General features: G+C 42.1%; 1 protein-coding gene across 20 annotated transcripts in view; it reads right to left on the minus strand.

Moving 5' to 3' along the window:
- CADPS (calcium dependent secretion activator) overlaps window positions 1-17,989 on the minus strand; it is a 206,247-nt gene that overhangs the window by 32,132 nt on the left and 156,126 nt on the right. For 12 of the 20 annotated variants that reach the window (XM_088061702.1, XM_088061700.1, XM_088061699.1 and 9 more), the window contains 4 exons: window positions 17,030-17,171; window positions 10,172-10,318; window positions 6,953-7,108; window positions 4,040-4,187 (listed from right to left, as the gene is read on the minus strand). In XM_088061702.1, coding sequence (XP_087917828.1) covers window positions 4,040-4,187; window positions 6,953-7,108; window positions 10,172-10,318; window positions 17,030-17,171 — 593 coding nt within the window. The remainder of the gene's footprint in view (window positions 1-4,039; window positions 4,188-6,952; window positions 7,109-10,171; window positions 10,319-17,029; window positions 17,172-17,989) is intronic. The other 8 variants (XM_088061708.1, XM_088061707.1, XM_088061706.1 and 5 more) reach the window with 1 other exon arrangement.

A 17,989-nucleotide genomic window follows, 5' to 3' on the forward strand; every position in this document is an offset into this window, starting at 1 on the left:
CTGGCACTCTCTTATGGTTTTATTTGGCTCCGAAGAGGAAGGGAACCGGCTGTCGACAGGCAGGGTTCAGCCTCGGGGCAGCCACACAGCCCACACCGGGGCGGCAGGGCCAGGGCAGGGACATGGCACAGCACATCCCAGCCCAAGGCCTGGCTGGGGGCACTCAGAGCCTCACCTGGACACGAGGACAAACCGGCACCGCCACGCCACAGGCTGCGATCTGCTGGGCCCACGCAGGGGAAAAACATACACGAACAAGCAGGTGATACTTGCATTGGCAGCTCCCATTCCCATGTCCTGCTTTGCAGGTCAAGACATACACAAGTCCCTTATGGGATCATAGTTATGATTAATGCAGAGCTAGGCCTTATCAGCTCCCAGGATTGACCTGGCCTTTCCCAGTACAGCTGGAATGCAGCTGTGGGGTGACAGGAACCTGTAACAGATTGGTACAGGCAGAAGCTGCTGATGTGCTTGGCAGACACAGGCACATCTTGGCAGCCAGGAATTCCTAAGGGAAATGGAGAAGGGGTTGTGCATATATTGGGGTGACTCTCTCATTATGTTTTCCTTCTGCAACTGCATTTTCTGTGTGTGTAAAACTTTGCAAACAAGTATTCAGCTAACTGCTTTCGTCAAGTAAGTCATGAGTTTGAATTCAAACATGACTAGCTATGTGCAAAGCAATTCACTGTGAAATGCACTGACTGATGCATGTTCAATTACAAGCTTGTTTCAAAAGCAAATAAGAGCCCCAATGGAATAAAACCACAGCTCTGAGAGCAGGAGAGGAGCCTGTGCATGCACCAAGGTGGTGTAGCAGTACCCTGAGCGCTCATTCCCATCGCAGCCGCAATCCTCAGGGCAGAGTGAGCCCCGGTGCCCCGGCAGTGACCATGCAGGACAGGGCCTGCCCCAGGCAGCCACAGCCATGTGCACCCTGTGCCACCAGTGCCACAGCCCCAGCTCCCCCTCAGGAAGGGGAGCCTCGGCCAGGACAGGGGCAGAGACGGCGGCGGTTTGGAAAGCGAGCGCCTGGTGCTGCTACAGATGCCTGGCTCGCAAAACCAGCAATTCCAACAGCTCCTTCCACATTCCTCATGAAAACACTCAAGGTTAAAGATCGCAGAGCTGGTTTGCTTTACCAAGCATAGCCCCCACTCTCGATCAAGTTCATCATAGCTTTCTATTAGCTCAATTATTACAATCCATAATCAGTGCACTACAATGATTCAACTTGACTTTATGTGATGAGTATCTTGCCTTGTCATGTAACAGATTGTGTGTATGTTGTATTTCTCTAAGGACCATCTGACCTTAGATATTAAATAGAAACATACTAGACCAACTGAGAAACATTTAATACATACATTTATCCCCTTAGATGTATTAAAAATTCAGAGGAAAAATAAATATTTAAGATGGTAAAGTATGTTTACCAAATGTTTTAACAGCTGCCTTTAGAGACAAGGAAATGGAATGAAATGATGGGTGTTTGTTTCACAGGGTAATGCTTGCAAAACGCATTCAAGTGTCTGTAAAGGGAGTGTGGCTGAAGGTAGTGTGAGAGGGAAGGCCTTTGGGGTGGGAGGGAACCCACAGAGCAAGGTCAAGGAAGGTGTCCAGAGAGTCTCTGCCCACGTACAGATTGAACTGTCAGAAAAATCAGCGGTTCGTTTCTAACAAAAATGTCATCTCTGGTTAGGTCTGGGCCAAAGGCCCTGCCTGAACTCTCTGGTGGGCAGCGTGAGCCCTTTTTGCTGCTACTGAACTGTCTGCACAGGGACATGGGCTGCAGGAGCCGTGTGCTGGCTGTGGCACTGATGAATGGTCCCATCAGCAAGTTTCTGTCCCTCCCTGTCTGTTCATTCCTCCCCTTGCTGACCCGGGCAGCTGCTACACACCAGAGATGGGGGCACAGAGGGACTCAGTGAGGCACAGACACAACTCCTCATATTACTGAGAAGGACACAGGCTGGAAACCCAGGTTCCCATGCCTCTGCTGCGTATCTGTCTCATCATTTTCAGTGGGACTGGAAGAGGTGGGGTGGCATTTTGTCTTCCCCTCCCAGGTTGTAATGGCAGATCTATATAGGAACTTTTACCCCCCTCAGCTTGACCATCTTGGCATACAGGTTTAGACAGCTTCAAGAAGAGGAGATGGAGGTAGCCGAAACAGAGAGTGGCACGAGTGAATGGAGGGGGAGGTAGTAACACTAATTAAATGGAAAAAAAAAGAAAAAGGGAGTGTGTATAAAATACTGCAGCCCTAAGTGGTAACCTATGCACCAGTAATTTATGTCTGCTTTACAGGTCTATTAGTTTAGCTATCTGTTGAAAACCTCAGGTCCCAGCAACTGCTGCTTGCCACAGGGGTTCAGCTGTCTCCGAGCTGCTGCACCTAACACCTCTGGAAGTGACCCAGGCAGATTTGCAGCTGACCCCAGCTGCAGCCCAGGAGCAACCACACAGCTGCCTGCTCCCCTGTCTCCTGCAGTCTGAGTCAGGCCAAACCTGCAGTGGGACTGATGCTCAGAATTTGGAGGAAACTGTGGCAACCAGAGGGCATCCATCACAAGTCAGCATGGAAAGATGCAGCGAGTGCCTGGTGACACAGGCACAGCGCTGATGTTATCAGTCTTGGGCCATCTGAATACTTAACCTGACAGTTTAATGAATGCAATGAGCCTCCTCTGTCTTGTGATCTCTAAAATCTTCCCGTCCTCAGGGAGTATAAGGTGCCAGTGCCTCAGTGCCAGTATAAGGGTCTGATCCTGGTTTGCAGTGGGGAGAATCACAAACATGGACCTTTGCAGCTGATGGGGCACTGCCAAGGTAGATGCTGCAGCAGCTGCAGGCTGAGGGATTTGGGGAGACAAATGAGTATGAATATGGAACAGAAAATGGTAGAGAAGTTCATGTCCAGGCCTGGACAACAAAAGCCCACTCCAAATCTACTCCAGCAGACCTGGAGGACAAGGGAAGACCTGATGATGGGCAGTATGAAATCTTTTACAAGGTGTGTGTCACAAATAAAATGTCAGAACTGAAATATGTATAAGAAAAATAAAAAGAACAGCTGAATCTGATCCAAACACCACTGACATCAGGGCAGAGAGCCCTGCTACATCCAGTGGCCTTTGGAACAAGTTCTTTCAGAGGAACAAATTGAAGTGAACAACTGAAAAAACACAGGAACAACTAGAAATGATTCACTGCAAAATCTGACCATGGAAAGCTGTAGTGAAAAGGCTTATCTAGGAAATGCTGACAAGCAGCGGACTAGGTGAGCCAAACAGTATTTGTGAATTTATTCTAGACTGGTATATGAATATTTAATTTAGCTTGAAGTCACTGGAGCAAAATGAACATTCTGATGCATTCAATTCATTCCAATTTGCCATGCCTTTTTAATTCATAGATCAATTCACAGAAACTTCAACCTGCAACTATGGCTTCAGAAGAAAATAAAAATCAGCAATTAATTAAAACAAGTTTGTTGTTTGGGAACTTGAATCATTATGAATCTGGAAATCCAGAATGATCAAGTGTGCTGATTATAGCCAGTACTCAAGGAAGGCAAAGCAGCTGGGATTTCAATCTACTTTTGGAAGTTATTTATTTTTGTGGTGTTTTTTTTTTTTTTTCTTCCTTACATGCATCGCAGCAACAACTTGGCAGTCCTGTTTTCCTTATGTTTGTCTACAGAAAATAGCCATACACAGAAAGTGTGTTGCCGACACCTGGCTCCAAGGTGCAGTTAATGACTCAATTTATATGGTCATCATGCAACAACCAAGCTTGAGAGATACCGTATGCATACCACAGTCCTTGCAAAAAGCCACTCCTAAGTGACAGGGATTCCGAATGTTTCTATTCATTAGATTTGAGAGCAACCCCCTGTACATTCATCTGCACACTCTCTATGGAAGGCTAAATCCACAAACGATACAACGTCTCTGAAACGAGCACAACAGGAGACAGGAAATTTCATGACATTGCCTTTAAAAGCTGTGAAAGGAAGAACCTGCATTTTTACCTCTTGGCCCATTTCCATACTGCAAAGCTTTGTAGACTGAGCTTTGGCATCCACCATGACATTAAACATGGTGCATATTGATTGAGGGACTCGGAAATCTGTTGATCGGCTGGTTTTCTGCAGTTTTACTTCAAATGCAATCCTTGTTCTGTGAAGGAAAGTAGAAAAAGATGTTTCAGTTGCTTTTAAACACACTGAAGCCAATGATAATAATTTGAAACAATACTGAGAGGAGTTTGAGACATCAGAAAGCTGAATGCTGCTGGGAGTGCCACAGTGCAATTGTTACAAATGTGTTTTTTCCTAAAAATGATTTTCCTGTTTAAAAAGAAACCCCCTTTCCAGAACACACACTATTTATAAAGTGTTCAACAGTTTCAGGGAAACTGTGACTCTCTTATGCTTGATAAACAGTGTGATGATGTTATAAACAGCAGTGTCAGTGCACACCTTTAATTTGGTTGCATTACCTGATTGATAACCACAGCCTGCTGCATTAAGGAAGCTCCTACTGCTCCCTGATATCAACTACAAATAACAGAAATTCCTTCACTGCTTGGCTGAAAGGACACTGCCATATCATTGCATTTATAGTGATATGATAGTATTTGTTCACTTGAACTTCTTCATTGCCTTGTAAGTTCACAGAAGCAGTTTCCCTGCACCACACAAATTCACCAGAATCTATCTGCAAAGCGTGCACAGGCACAGTCATGTGGACACACTTGTATCACACACCTCCCTGTTCTCCTGAGGTTTCACTGAGACCAAATCTGACATCCCTGGCAGGAACAAACCATAATACGCCAAAAGCTTTCTTAGCCCAAACCTACAAAATCTGATCCTGTATCATATTTTAAATAGCAAGGCATTTGTGAGTCTAACACGGGAATGCTTTCCAGTGTGGTGGGAACTGCCTTGCCTTTCTTCAGAGCTCCTCTTCATATTCCAGAGGTACTTCACTAATCTAACCTAACACAGAACAATTATTTCACCACACAGAATCTGCCAATAAATTAACATAGGAGCTTCAATTTAGAAATAACAAATAATATCAGCTGCAGCTCAGGAATAATTTCAAACTTGAACGATCCCCCAAGGGTTATGCAAATGAAAACTCACTTATGAATGTGAAGCTCCTGTTTTGGGGATCAGATCTGAGCTGGTATATAGGTCCTTCTGCCTGGATTATTAGTTAACAGGCCTTCCTTGCAAGGGTTGCTTTCCTGACAGCCCCGAAATACAACCCAGTGTGGAAGGCGGGGTGGCTCCTCCATGGATTCAACAGTTCAGAGACAGACGCGAAGAAAAATGTTGTGTCAAACTGAAATTGCTAAAGAAACCTTAGCCAGGCCCTGTTTGCAGGTGATATAAATAGGGAAGGCAGCATATTGGTTTACATCAGCAGTGGCATTTGAACTGATTTAATTACCAGTGCCAGATTTAGCCTGGACTCGGGGACTAGAATCTTGATAATTACTGAAAGGACCCAAGGAGACTGGGATTTTCCATCTCCTCATGGAAAGGAGCATGTTCCTACTTATGCTCACAACCATTATATATAGTTGTACCAATACAAGCTGGGCTAGATTTTTACAGAGGGACAACACATTTGTAGAAAGGTTGAGGCAAATCAGGGAAAAAAACCACCTGGCTTCCATGCACACAAGCCCTTCTTTAGATGTACCTGGAAATTTGCTTATTTTTCCCAGTTATCTCAGATGAGCTAACTTGGTCTGATTTTTAGAGATCATTGCAGCTATAACTGTGCTGTAGGGACAGCAAAGGGGCCTTAGTTCCAAGTGAAAAAATAAAAAAGATAAAATAAGTTTTTCTGGTGGTGCTGGAGCAGAGCAGAGAGCAGAGCTCCAGCACTGGGTCTTCTCCTGAAGGACAGCCGGATAACTGGAGAACAACTAAAGGTCAGTGCTTGTGCCAGACAAAGGACCATAGATAGGCTTCTGCAATAAATTGCTTTATGTCAAAGACATTAAATGCAATACATCTCATTGCACTTAAAATGTACTGGGGTTTATTTTCCAGAATGGTGAGAGAACAAGCGTTGAGCTGTCTGCCTTCCTGCCTGCATCTCAGGGACTGAACGTGCCTTCCCCTGTGCTGACACTGCACATCCAAGCTAGTGAGGATTGTACTGAAAATAAATGCCACACTCACACTTGCAGAGTGGCCAGGAAATTATGGTACAGAACAGCCACATCACACACTGCAGTTAATATTAGCATGTATTGGCTATATTTGGCATCAATTTTTCCTTTGGTTCATCTCTTTGTCTATGAATTTTTGCACAATGAAATACAAGGTTCATTTTTTCTTCTTGCCTCGTTACCTCTGATTCAAATGGACATAAATTGCAGTGGAAAAGTTGGAAATTTAACTTCAATATTTTGCTTTCAAAATGACAGCTGCCAGCATGTCTAAAAGTTGCTTAAAGATATCTCTGTTTTGGAAGATCTGCAGGTAACTATGCTATAATGTGGCTGATGATACAACAGCTTTTCCCAATCAACGGCAGACGTGAAACCTGTGTGCCAAGCAACACACTATCCCACTTTTAAAATAATTTTTTCTTGTTTTTTCTTTTCACATATCTGTGCTTTTTAGGTGGGTGCTGGGATCTTTCTTATAGCTATGCTTTCAGTAGTCAGCACCATCACACCAACCTGTGAAGATCTGGCCTCACGTGTGGCACTGAAAATAAATAATTACCTACAAAGCCCAAAAGAATGAGTGATTTATTGTGACTAAGCACTCTCGAGTCTCAGCAGAGAAGTGCCTGCTTGGGAGAGTCCACAATTCACAGCAATGGGGTGAATTCCAGTTTTAGGGTGGAATAGGCTTTGCATCCTGTGAGCTCTTGTGAGAAACATGCCTGTCTCGCTCATGGGCACCTACCTTTTCACACAGGACTCGATCATGTCACTTGCCATAAGCTTCAAGCGCTGCTCTAAGTGTTTCCCAAACTCCTCCTCAGGCCAGTGCAAATCCCGAATGAAGGTCTGTAGGGCATCAAGTTTCCAGAACATATCTTCTGAGGTGCCTGATCCATTGCTGGCAGGGCAAAATGAGAACAAAAGTCAGAAGTGGCATCAGGGTCTTTGCAACCTGATGTGGAGACCATTCCTGCAACAAGTGTAAGGCAGACAGCAGTTTCATACACAGGACAACGCTGGCCATCTCCACCATCAGGATTTTGAGTTTTACCATACAGTTGCCTAATCTACCTTGCTGTCATCACCCACAAAACTTTCCAGACCAGATGAGTAAGACAACATCATGAATTACACATATTAACGGGAAGAACGTGTGTATGGTAAAAATCAGCCTTAGTTAATAGCCACATTAATGTATGTGATTATTAAGAATTAAGGCTAGAAATTGTGGGAGAAAATCCTCAATCAATAATAACTGCCATACCAGACTGTATGCAGTTATTAAGATTTAGGGTTTCATGCAATTCTCCCCCCTCCAAATTACATCTTGAGTTTGCCTTGTCCCCCCCAGTGCGGCCCCATTTCCAGGTAAGGGACAGTGCTAACAAGTGGTGAGCGAGGACACACTTTATCTCTTGAACAGCTGAAAAAAAATTGGGGTAAGTCAATTGAGCTAAGGGTACCTCTTATATCCAGGAGTTTCGGCAGGATTTACTGCTGCACCTTTTTCTTTGCAAAGGCAATTACAGGACAACAAATTTACATTTTTAAAAATTTATTTTGCAACAACTTTGGTCTGCCACAGAATTCTCAATTTCTTTCCCAAGCATATATTCTTGTACCCACACCCCTGCCCAGATGGAAGTCTTTAGTCCTGCAGTGTGTAGCTACACCAGCTCTTTTCACAGTATAATTATATCTCAAACCTCCACTTACAGAATAAAAATACAGGACTGGATTGCACTCTGTTTGTGCAGAGAAATTTATGCATCCATAACCCTTTTCTCTCCCTCTCGTCTTCTCCCTCACTTTTTTTTTTCAGAACAATTACCAAGGGAGCTTCAAGAGTTTCAACCCCCTCCTCGCATACCACTAATGCTAACACAGTAATTTATAAGATATTTAACACACCATGCATTACCACTTGTGCTGACATCATCTATAGAAACAGATGAGGGAGGGTGTTTCTATTGTGACAGATGCCAGCTGCATTGAGTTAATGCTAGAGGAGCTTGGAACTAATGCAAACAGGGCTACTCCTGGGTGAGAACTCTAGTCCCAACATGCCAGAGGGGTCCTGCGGGATCCTGGGCTAGCAGAGTCAACAAGATAAAGAATGAATAGTCTTGGTTGTAGGAAAAACGTATCTGACACTAAGCAACAGGTAACATGTCCTTGATGGAGGGGAAGGGGAGTAAAAGGAAACCAGGGAGATGAAAAGATAAAGAATCAGGCATTTGCTTTAGCCAGGGGACCAGTTTGGACAACAGTTTTACATGTTCATCTACTGACAGTTTTCAGTTCAAACCTGTGCTTGGGTGTAAGCAAGCTTTAACAGTCTAAACCCGGCTTTGGAAGTGCATGAATTTACATTTTAAGTGATATAATGTGTACAAATACAATAATTGGTATTTACTACAGCAATATTATGACATCCATTTTGTTTCAAAATTTTTGAAGACTTATTCTCAGTCTTTTTCTGACTTTTGATTAGGGCTCCATCCAAGTAAGCAATATAGTATATTCATTTCCAAAATGCACTCTTCATATTTTGCTTGTGAGCACCACAATTACTCTAATCACGCTGGCAGCTAACAATATACCATTGATGCTCAAGCATTTTCAGAGAGATTATCCAATTTTCTGTCATTACATGATTCTTATCTTTTCAAGGGCAATACCACAAAGCATGCACAGAGCAAGATTAAAACTTTCAAGTACTCTTTACAGACAACTGCCTAAGCTAGCCTTTAAAATAACTATCTTAGCATGAATATGAGTTGTATGGCTTTGAAACGTAAAAAACCATGCTAATACTTTAAAAGGTTTTAAAATCTATTTAAAAAGATCTCACATCAGTGTTTTCTTTACTTTCATTCATTACCAGTGCTCTGCAATCCTGCCTCTGCCAGACTAATGGCAGAGGCCTTCTGGTGGACTCCAGGTGTAGATGTAATTGAGGGTGTTTCAGTAAAAGTGAACAGGGGATTCTTGGGTGAGTTATTCAGTATTGTCTATTAAGTGAGAGGACAGAGGAAATGCACCACAGTGCTGACCGAGACCACCCTATGCCAACCCTAAATAACTCTCTAGGATTTTAGGAGAATGGACAAATGCAGTTCCCATGATAGGACATCCTGGGAGATGAGTTACCTCAAATGATGAGATTGGAGCCCACTGTGTACCACCCTTCACACTGCTCAGTGGGAAATCTCCTATAAGAGAACTTGCTGAGGATTTGTGGTGTGTTCCCCCAGAGCTTTACACCTGTACCCTGGGACACAGACAGGAAGCTGGGAGCACAGAGCACAAGGCTCCTACAGAGAGACTGCTTTGACACTATTTTCCAAGCCATAATCTAAAACTCACATTGAAAATATCTTTCTTTAGTTGGTCATGGCATTATTTGGGCAGTAATGAAGGCTATGGAGCTTTAATTGCTCTCTGGGGCATACCCCAATATGAATAAAACTGTTACAGGGTGCTCCTCTTTCTTGGACTGCTTCATCCAATTCAAGACAAAAATTACCTGGGAAATGCAGAGCTTGCATTAAATAACATTTATTTTTAGATCTACATCTGGTCCACAGAAATTGGTTGACTGGCATTGAAATTGGTTCATCTTCTCTTTTGGACAAAACTCTTTGCTGAGACACATAATGTCACATTGTAAGTTCTGTGGTTGGTATGTTATTCAGACCATGCCCCATTGTTGACAGCTATTTTATAAAGCAAGATACTAGCTCAAACTCTCAGTGGGAGTTGAGACAAATTTTCAAGGTTTATACAAAAAAACCCTCAAAATACACATGCCAGAAATTCACTAGTGTCTCATTCAGAAAACATCTAATTAACTGTATCACTCTTTAAAGTTTTATGTAATGCACAGAAACAAACAATACATATCCATGCCAAGATTACTTTAAATTTAAATGAGATCTAATTTGAACTGAATACACACTCAGAATCATAAATAGCAGCCATCCATGACGGTGCAGAAAAGCTAGGCATTTGTGGGATGCCTAGTGGGATGTTAACTGGTAGATTTGGTACTTTAGGGAGATTCACATTTGGTAGATTCACATTGGGCAGATTACTTGTTAAACTCCTGTGGAAGAAACAGACAGAAAGAAAAAATACCATAACAGTGACAATGCCGATGTAGCAGAAGCACATGACACTCAGAAACAAATCTGCAAAGTTCACAGCATGAGGACAGTTAAAAAACTAAAGCAAAACATTTCAGAAAGAAGCATGGGTATGGAAGCTTAAATGTACTGTGTTTGCAGTCTGCTATAAAATTCAAATTCCTTTCAAAGAAAAACAAAGCAAAAAAAAAAAAGCAAACCAGAATGAAAAGAAGAATCACAAAGTGCAAATTAACAGAGAACTTAAACACCTGTGAAAATAACTGCACCTTCAAGTCCTGATACCATTTCAAAGTGCAGAGAGCAGCTTTTCTTCCAAAAAATCTCTTTTAAGGCAGAGTCTCAGTTCTTACATACACAGGCTTGATTAAAGCGCTATATTAAGAGATCTGCTAAGGGACTGGAATATATAATAATTACTACTACTGATAATTAATAATATATATAATAATATAAAATATATAATAATATATAATAATTTGAAATAATAGAGTCTGGAATTCCAGCCATAAGAGGTTTTTCTTGCCACCAAGCTCAATGGAGTTGCAATTTTGCTTCAAAACCTCTCTGTCTTAGACACTCCACAAATAAAGATGGGCTAATCTGGAGTGATGAAACAGTGAACTACAATGTTCTTCTTCTGTGAAGACTGCCTTGATCCTCCCTTGCATTTCTGTGTGCAAAAAAAAGGATTGTCCAGCCCCACTATCTGTGCACTATGAATGAACTGCACTTTGTAAATAAATCCAGGACTAGTATGTGACCGTTTCATGGCTGGAAGTGGGCCACAAGGTGATCAAGATTTTCAAAGGTTAATATGAAGCATGTCTGCTTGGGCATCATGACTTCAATCAGTATTTTCAGATGTTCAACTGTTATGCAAATAGGGATCTTTAAAAAGTGGACAGCTGTATTGATTTAATGCAACATTCACTCCTGGAACAAGGTGTGTGTAACAGCACTGCATGCCCCAAGTTTTGAATCCACCCCGACATATTTCATTGTACCATGTCTCTAGATGTTGTAATTGGTCTAATTCTGCTTTAGTGAGTATCTCACCACAGTTATATTCGACATGCAAAATAAAAACATCAGGATATCTGGGAATCAGCAAGACACAGAACTTAATTACCCAAGTCACATATTACCTGGCTCTCAGAAGAGAGGCCAGCTCCAGAAAAATGCCTCATTTCTGCCCTCTCCCAGGAACACTGACCCACTGGTACTGAACACACAGGTGGTTTTACAGTCCCATGTGAGGAACAAAGCCAGATGCTTTGACACCATTTTCCCCAGATTGTTACTTGGACTCAGTGAAAATGGAATCAGAAATTCAGGATTTCAGCTTCACCCTGCACTGCTGAAGCTACTGAAAGCTTTTCTATTGATGCACACAGGCACTGCTTCAGCATCCAAACTTGCCTGCTCTCAGTGACTGCATCAGGATATGCCACCTTTGGAGGTTACTCCCATTCCCCTAGATTAAATGAGTTACTTTACTGACACCATTATCTGGATTCCTGTGAAACTATCCAATTATACACTATGTCTTTCAAGGCACATTAAAATCTTAGTAATTTCCCTGAGACATATTTGGCACTTCATTTCTTATTGCAAGTTTTATATATCAACTCCCAAAGTAATGGAATTGAGCTGCCTGAATAAATGTTTCCTAACGCAACAGACGATGTGAACCACATCTCTGCAAGAGCTCAGCTTGTCATTGGTGGTGAATGTTAGGGAACAGACTTCATTCTTTGTGAATAAAATCCCTTGCTGGGGAGGAAAATCACAAATCAAAGTTTTTTCTAGCGAAAAAAAACTCCATGACTGTGTTCTGATTTCTAATTATTACTATGATTCTTAGTAGATTCAACTTCCTGCTATCTGTGTGTTCCCTTTTTCAGGCAAACAGGAGAATTCACTATGTCACAAAGCTGCCCATTGTTTCCATTCATACTGTATCTGCTGCTAAGATGATATGACTATTGAATGAGACATATACTACATAGTGATTGAGAGAGTGTTAAATCTTCAGAAATGGCAGTGCATGTGGTTAGATACTGATATGGAATAAATAAAGAAATAGCAAGAGGTGGACAACATATAAATGTATAAGGAAAAGCAACTTAAATAACTTAGCCAGATGGTAAATACATAAATCAGAGGACCTTTGGTTTTAATATTAAAATTCAAGAAGTGACAGTGTTATATTAATAAAAACACTGTATTAATAAAATATGACTTCTAGAGTAAACAGTATACTATATTCACACGGAAACATATTTCTTTTATACAACACACTATTTTGCTGATGCAAGAATATGTTGCAAGAATAAGTTAGTACTCTTAAAACAAAACAAAACAGCAAAATAATGGAGTATATTATGCTAACATACAGTAACTAATATAAAAAAGAATATTCTTCTGAATTGACATGCACAGTTTTTCAGGTTCAACTGATCTAATTATCTGACTAACAGTTGCAGTGAGACCTCTAAAAAATGATTAATATTACCAACAAATGTTCCATGAAGCCTGCAATTGTTCAGACCATAAAACTACAGGTCCAAGATGAGAAACTGTTTCTAGAAGCCAGCCATGCCTATTTAATATAGATGGCTAAATATAACCTCAGCCATCAGGCAGGGAATGTGGGCATTTGCATCAACAAGATGAAGGCTGTCTGATTTAAGACGACTCAGCTTCAGGACTGGATCCTGATACATTTGATGAGAGGCACACACTCTGGAGCTGCACCACTTGTTTTCCTGGTATCTTCTGCTTCAGCCCTGTTTGTGTGTGTGAGCTGTGGAAATGGCTTTCACCTGGACTGTCTGCTGGGAAATTCTCAGTGCAAACAGACTGGAAATGTACCCCTGCACAACCTCCCAGCGCTCACGCTGTACCGCAGCACCGCTCACACGGAACACGTCCAGTTGCAGCTCCTGCAGAGCTGCCCTAGCAATGAAAGGAGGGCAGAAAAATCACAGTATTTTTACTGAGCTGTCTCCTGGGTTCAGAATAGTGCTGAACGAGACCCTCGGCCACACCTAAAATGCTCAGTTCCTACAGGATGCCTGAAATGATTCAGTGATGGAAGACGCAAATGCCTGTCTCTTCCATCACTATAAACACTTGCAACCTCACTGTCGAGGCTGAGCAAATGCTCAAGAGCAAATCTTTTCACAAAAGCCTTGATGTGAAGCAAAGAGCTTGATAGTGAAGTAGGCAGTCAAATCTGTGCTCTTCCTGTGACTGACACCCAGAATAGTAACAAAAATACTCACTTTCACTACAGCGGTGCTTCTTTTCAGGGGAAACATTTTTCACTATCATTCTGTAGTTGTACAACCTTATAAAATTATTAGTATAATCATATTGTTCAAGTTCTGACATTTATATTAATGATACATTTACAAATAGTTTGCAAAGGGTTAGTGAGCAATTAATAGATGCTAAAGCCAGGACTACAGAGCGGTAGAGAGAGCGCTGGGTCAATGAGTAATGTCCTAGTCAAGCCACTGAAACTGGTTGTCATTGCATGAGCTTTAGCATTTGCTCAAAAAGATCTTTCAACACAGACACACACACAGAGACACACACACATACGTGTCAGCTGGCTGCGAGATAAATCAGCACTCTCCGAGAAGCTAGCATGAAAAAAACCCATTGCAAACCCTACTTTTCAAGACCTCTCAACTCACCAGAGAACAGACCTACTCTGTATCCTGCATACTTGGATGACTGTGCGAAGGACAAGTGTTCCACATTTCTCTGCGTGGATTCATACAAGCGCACCAGCTGCTCTAGCTATAGGGCACGGACCCCCTGCAAATTCAGCAGCTCTGCAGAGGCAGATTACAGAGCCCTCATGAGCACATAACATCCATGCTTTTCCCCCCTAATTTTTTTCAATACTTAACAGTATCTCTCTCTCACTATGATTTCTATACCTAACTCCTCAGAGCATAAGGTGCAGAGTATTCAGCAATGAAAATAGAAGAAATACATGCTTGCAAACTGCCATCTGGTCAGGTTATGGAGGGCTACATATTTCAGCCTTGACTGCAAACACAAGTACAGAGAAACCCTTTCAAAAGATTCTGCGTTGTGGAATAATTTCTTGGTTAAGAAGAGATAATGAGATTTCCTTCTCATAATGCACTGTAGAGATCCAGGAAAACAACAAGCTTGGTGGAATGGTCAGCTTTGATGATCTGTCTTTGCTGGCCAACTTGAAGGTCTATCTCCAAAGCAGAGGAAAGCTGTAGAAGAACATTCTGCAGTGCTCCTGATTTCCAAAAAAAGCTCTGCTGGAGAGGTGTCAATAGAAGGTCAAAATTTGGTTGGGAACTGGCTGCTCCAAACTATTTGAGAATCCATGGCCAAAAATGCAACTGTTCTACAGTATGGACATGTGGGGTGAGAAGAGAGTAGATTCAGGAGGGCAAATCAAACAAAATAAGTCTCTAACCTGAATTTTTCTGCAAGTTCCCTGTCGATCAGACAAAGAGGAGCAGGTGGTCTGCCCAGGAGGCAAAGATGAAGATGCCTTAACATTTAGTTCTGAACAGCACATGAAAAATGTCTTAAGATCCTAGGAATGACACTCCTCCTTTCCTTTGCACTGTATGTGGCACCCTCTGGCACTCACTGGTGCCTCCCTTCACCGGGCCACATCACGTTGAGCCAGCATTTGCAACTCACACTTTTGTGTGCGAGACATAAGAACAAAATATCAACACGTGAAAAAAAAACATGGTGCATCTTTTCACCAGATGGACAGAAGCTTCTCATGGAAAGCACCCACTTTCCTGCTGGAAGAAATCTTTTAAATACCCAAGTCTGTAAGAGAAAGAGTCCATCCTGGGCTTTTGCTTGGAGATGCAATGCTCAAAGCACGCTGTAACTGGAACTCCAGAAGGGAATAACCATCACAAGAGAACTAAGAAAAGATCTTTTATAACTATCAGAGATAACTTGGAAATGATAGATGCTGGCATCCCCAGGGACAAAGCATTTTGACAGGCAAGTAGCACATCCAAGTACTTATGGACATCTATAGTTAACTCCCTGAAGTCATTAAAAAGCAAAAAGATGTCAGCTTCCGATAAAAGAAAAAAAGGCAGAATGATTTGTTTATTGAGTGCTTGACCCAGGTGAACAGGTACACAGAGTTAACTGCTTCTGTTTCATAACAGACAAGGAAATACATATTTTTTACTAAAGCAGAGCTCTGAAACTGAAGTTAATGCTAACTTCGAAGTGCAATTCTGCTTGAAGGAGTGGCTGTAAAAATGGCATTCTCCTACTCGAAAGATCTATTTCTTGTATGTTTTCTGGGTCACATCTGCTTATTTGAAACAAGATTTTTTAGAATCTTTAATCCTGTTAGCCTGCAGACCAAAGACAGCAAATGGAAAGTGAGAGAGGCTCCTGAATGCCAGCCACTTAACCCCACTCAAAACAGAGGGGATGATCAGGTGTCAAGAAAAAGCCCGAGATTTGGCAGGCAGAATCCTTACGGATGCTGAGGATGCACAAGAAAGAAAGGAAAAAACCTGGGTACTCAGACTCCAGGTTGCATATGGGAGGCTGGCTGCTGAACAAAATCTCTTTTCCTTATAAACGGAACATATTTGGTGTGAAAAGCCCTGAAAGACCACACGTTCTTTTATACAGCAACCTCTGAGAGCGCGGTGCCGTTTCACTTCGCCTAGAGAATGACAAAAAAAGCGAGGAAAAGACTCTCTCCAGAGGTCACCTGGTCCCAGTTCCTGGTCTGAGGCACTGCCAGGCTCATCTTCCTTGCAAAGGGTCCATCTTTCTCTTTTAATATCTTTATTAGAAGGAAAAGTCAGCTACATCCTTTTGTAGGATCTGACTTGGCTTTATAGAGCAAGCATGACAGGGTTCAGCAATGCTTCAAAACCTGTGAAATAACAACAGTAATCCAAAGCACATGTCACATTTTTATCATTCACCAGCTCTTGAGTTCAATTTGGGTTTTTCTCAGGCTCCCAGTTTCTTGCTGGTAAACTCCTAGCTTTCCAAATGTAAGAAATGATTATGCTTGAATCATCTTGCCCGTGTTTCACTTTGGTTTCTGCACTTCTAATCCTACAGGCAGGGGAGCTGGGACTGACAGAGCTGCCCTGGACATGGGGACATGTGCAGCCACCAGCCATGGGGCTGATGCCAGAGGCACACACTGCACTATCCCCCCCACAGGGTGGGTGGAAAAAATGAGTATTGAGAATAAATACAGCAATGACTCACAGGGGTTATAGGGCTGGAACTGAACACAGTGAAGCGAGTTTTTTTTGTTCTGAAAAGGAGCTGTGCGAGCTCAAAAGCAGCATTGGAAAAGGCCTTTTAGAATGGGTTCCAAAAAGCCATGGCAGTTAAGAAGGTTTTCCCACTTTCATGCTTCCCTGTTCAAAGGCACACGGTTCAAACTGAGGCAGCAATGCATTTCAAAAAGCCAATACCACTTCCCTCATTAACCTGAAAACCCTGAAGAGATCAGGCCTCCTAGATTATAGCATTGAACTAGAATGTTGAAAGCATTTTCTACATGTCCAGTCTAACGTTCGCTAATTCACCTCTATATGAATCTCCATCCATTTGCACCCAAATTCCGATTGTATCAAAGGAGGTTTCCTTACTTTACTGGCTCCCATGACTCCCGCTCAAAGCCCCTGTGAATTGACTGTGCAATTGAGGACTCCATCAGATCGACATATCTAACAACAAGTGGAGCAAACAGGTCTTGGAGGTGTTTGTGGAATTTTCCATTGCACAAATTATCTAGAATAGATAAATAAAAGTATAGTAAGACACTACTGTTACTACAACCTCTGTAACAAACCACAGCATCAAACACAGAATTTGTCAGTGAACAGGAAAACTTCAAGAACATAACAGGAGCCGGAGTTCATGACACAGACAGCAGGAATAACTTCTTACTCCAAACAAATAAACAGACAATGAACCTTCTTTTCCATTAATGTCAAACTGACAAATACATTATCACTTCCTGTGAATAAAACCAGTGTAAGAAACACAGCATGGCAAACATTATGGCTTTAGCAGGTGGGAGAATAATTTCTTCTTTGGTTGCACAGTACCATGATGCTGGAACTTGCCTTCTGAGGATGAGTCCCTGGCTTTTTTCACGTAGTCTTAGAAAGCTAGCTGGGGTCCTGGTCTAGGACCTAGCTAAGGCAATGCCAGTTTTACCACCAGCTCCCCAGGGAGGGCTGGACTACCCAGGAAAGTGCCAAATCCTCACATGGGTTTTGAAAGCATGGGCCCAAGTGCTTCGGAGAATTGCCTTACTTCACAAAGCACTTTTCTTCTGAACTACTCCTGCTTCCATTTACTTTAATATTTTCCTCCCTTCAACAAAATCTTAAAGCAGGGATTGCTTTACTCCATGCTAAATAAATGAGGTACACACATATAAAACAATACACACATTTAATGACAGTAAGATACAGAGTACCTAATTCCCTCCTTATCAGGCAGCCATTACCAAGAGACTTGAGAAGATGAAGCAAAATAAAAGTTCAGCTTCCCACCTTTAAATCTGCAGCGACTTAAGGGGTGCTCTTTTTTTCTAGGCA

Source organism: Pseudopodoces humilis, chromosome 13 (genome assembly GCF_049639895.1).
Source record: "Pseudopodoces humilis isolate 2021_Gansu_Grassland_sample_001 chromosome 13, ASM4963989v1, whole genome shotgun sequence".
NCBI classification, from domain to species: Eukaryota; Metazoa; Chordata; class Aves; order Passeriformes; family Paridae; genus Pseudopodoces; species Pseudopodoces humilis.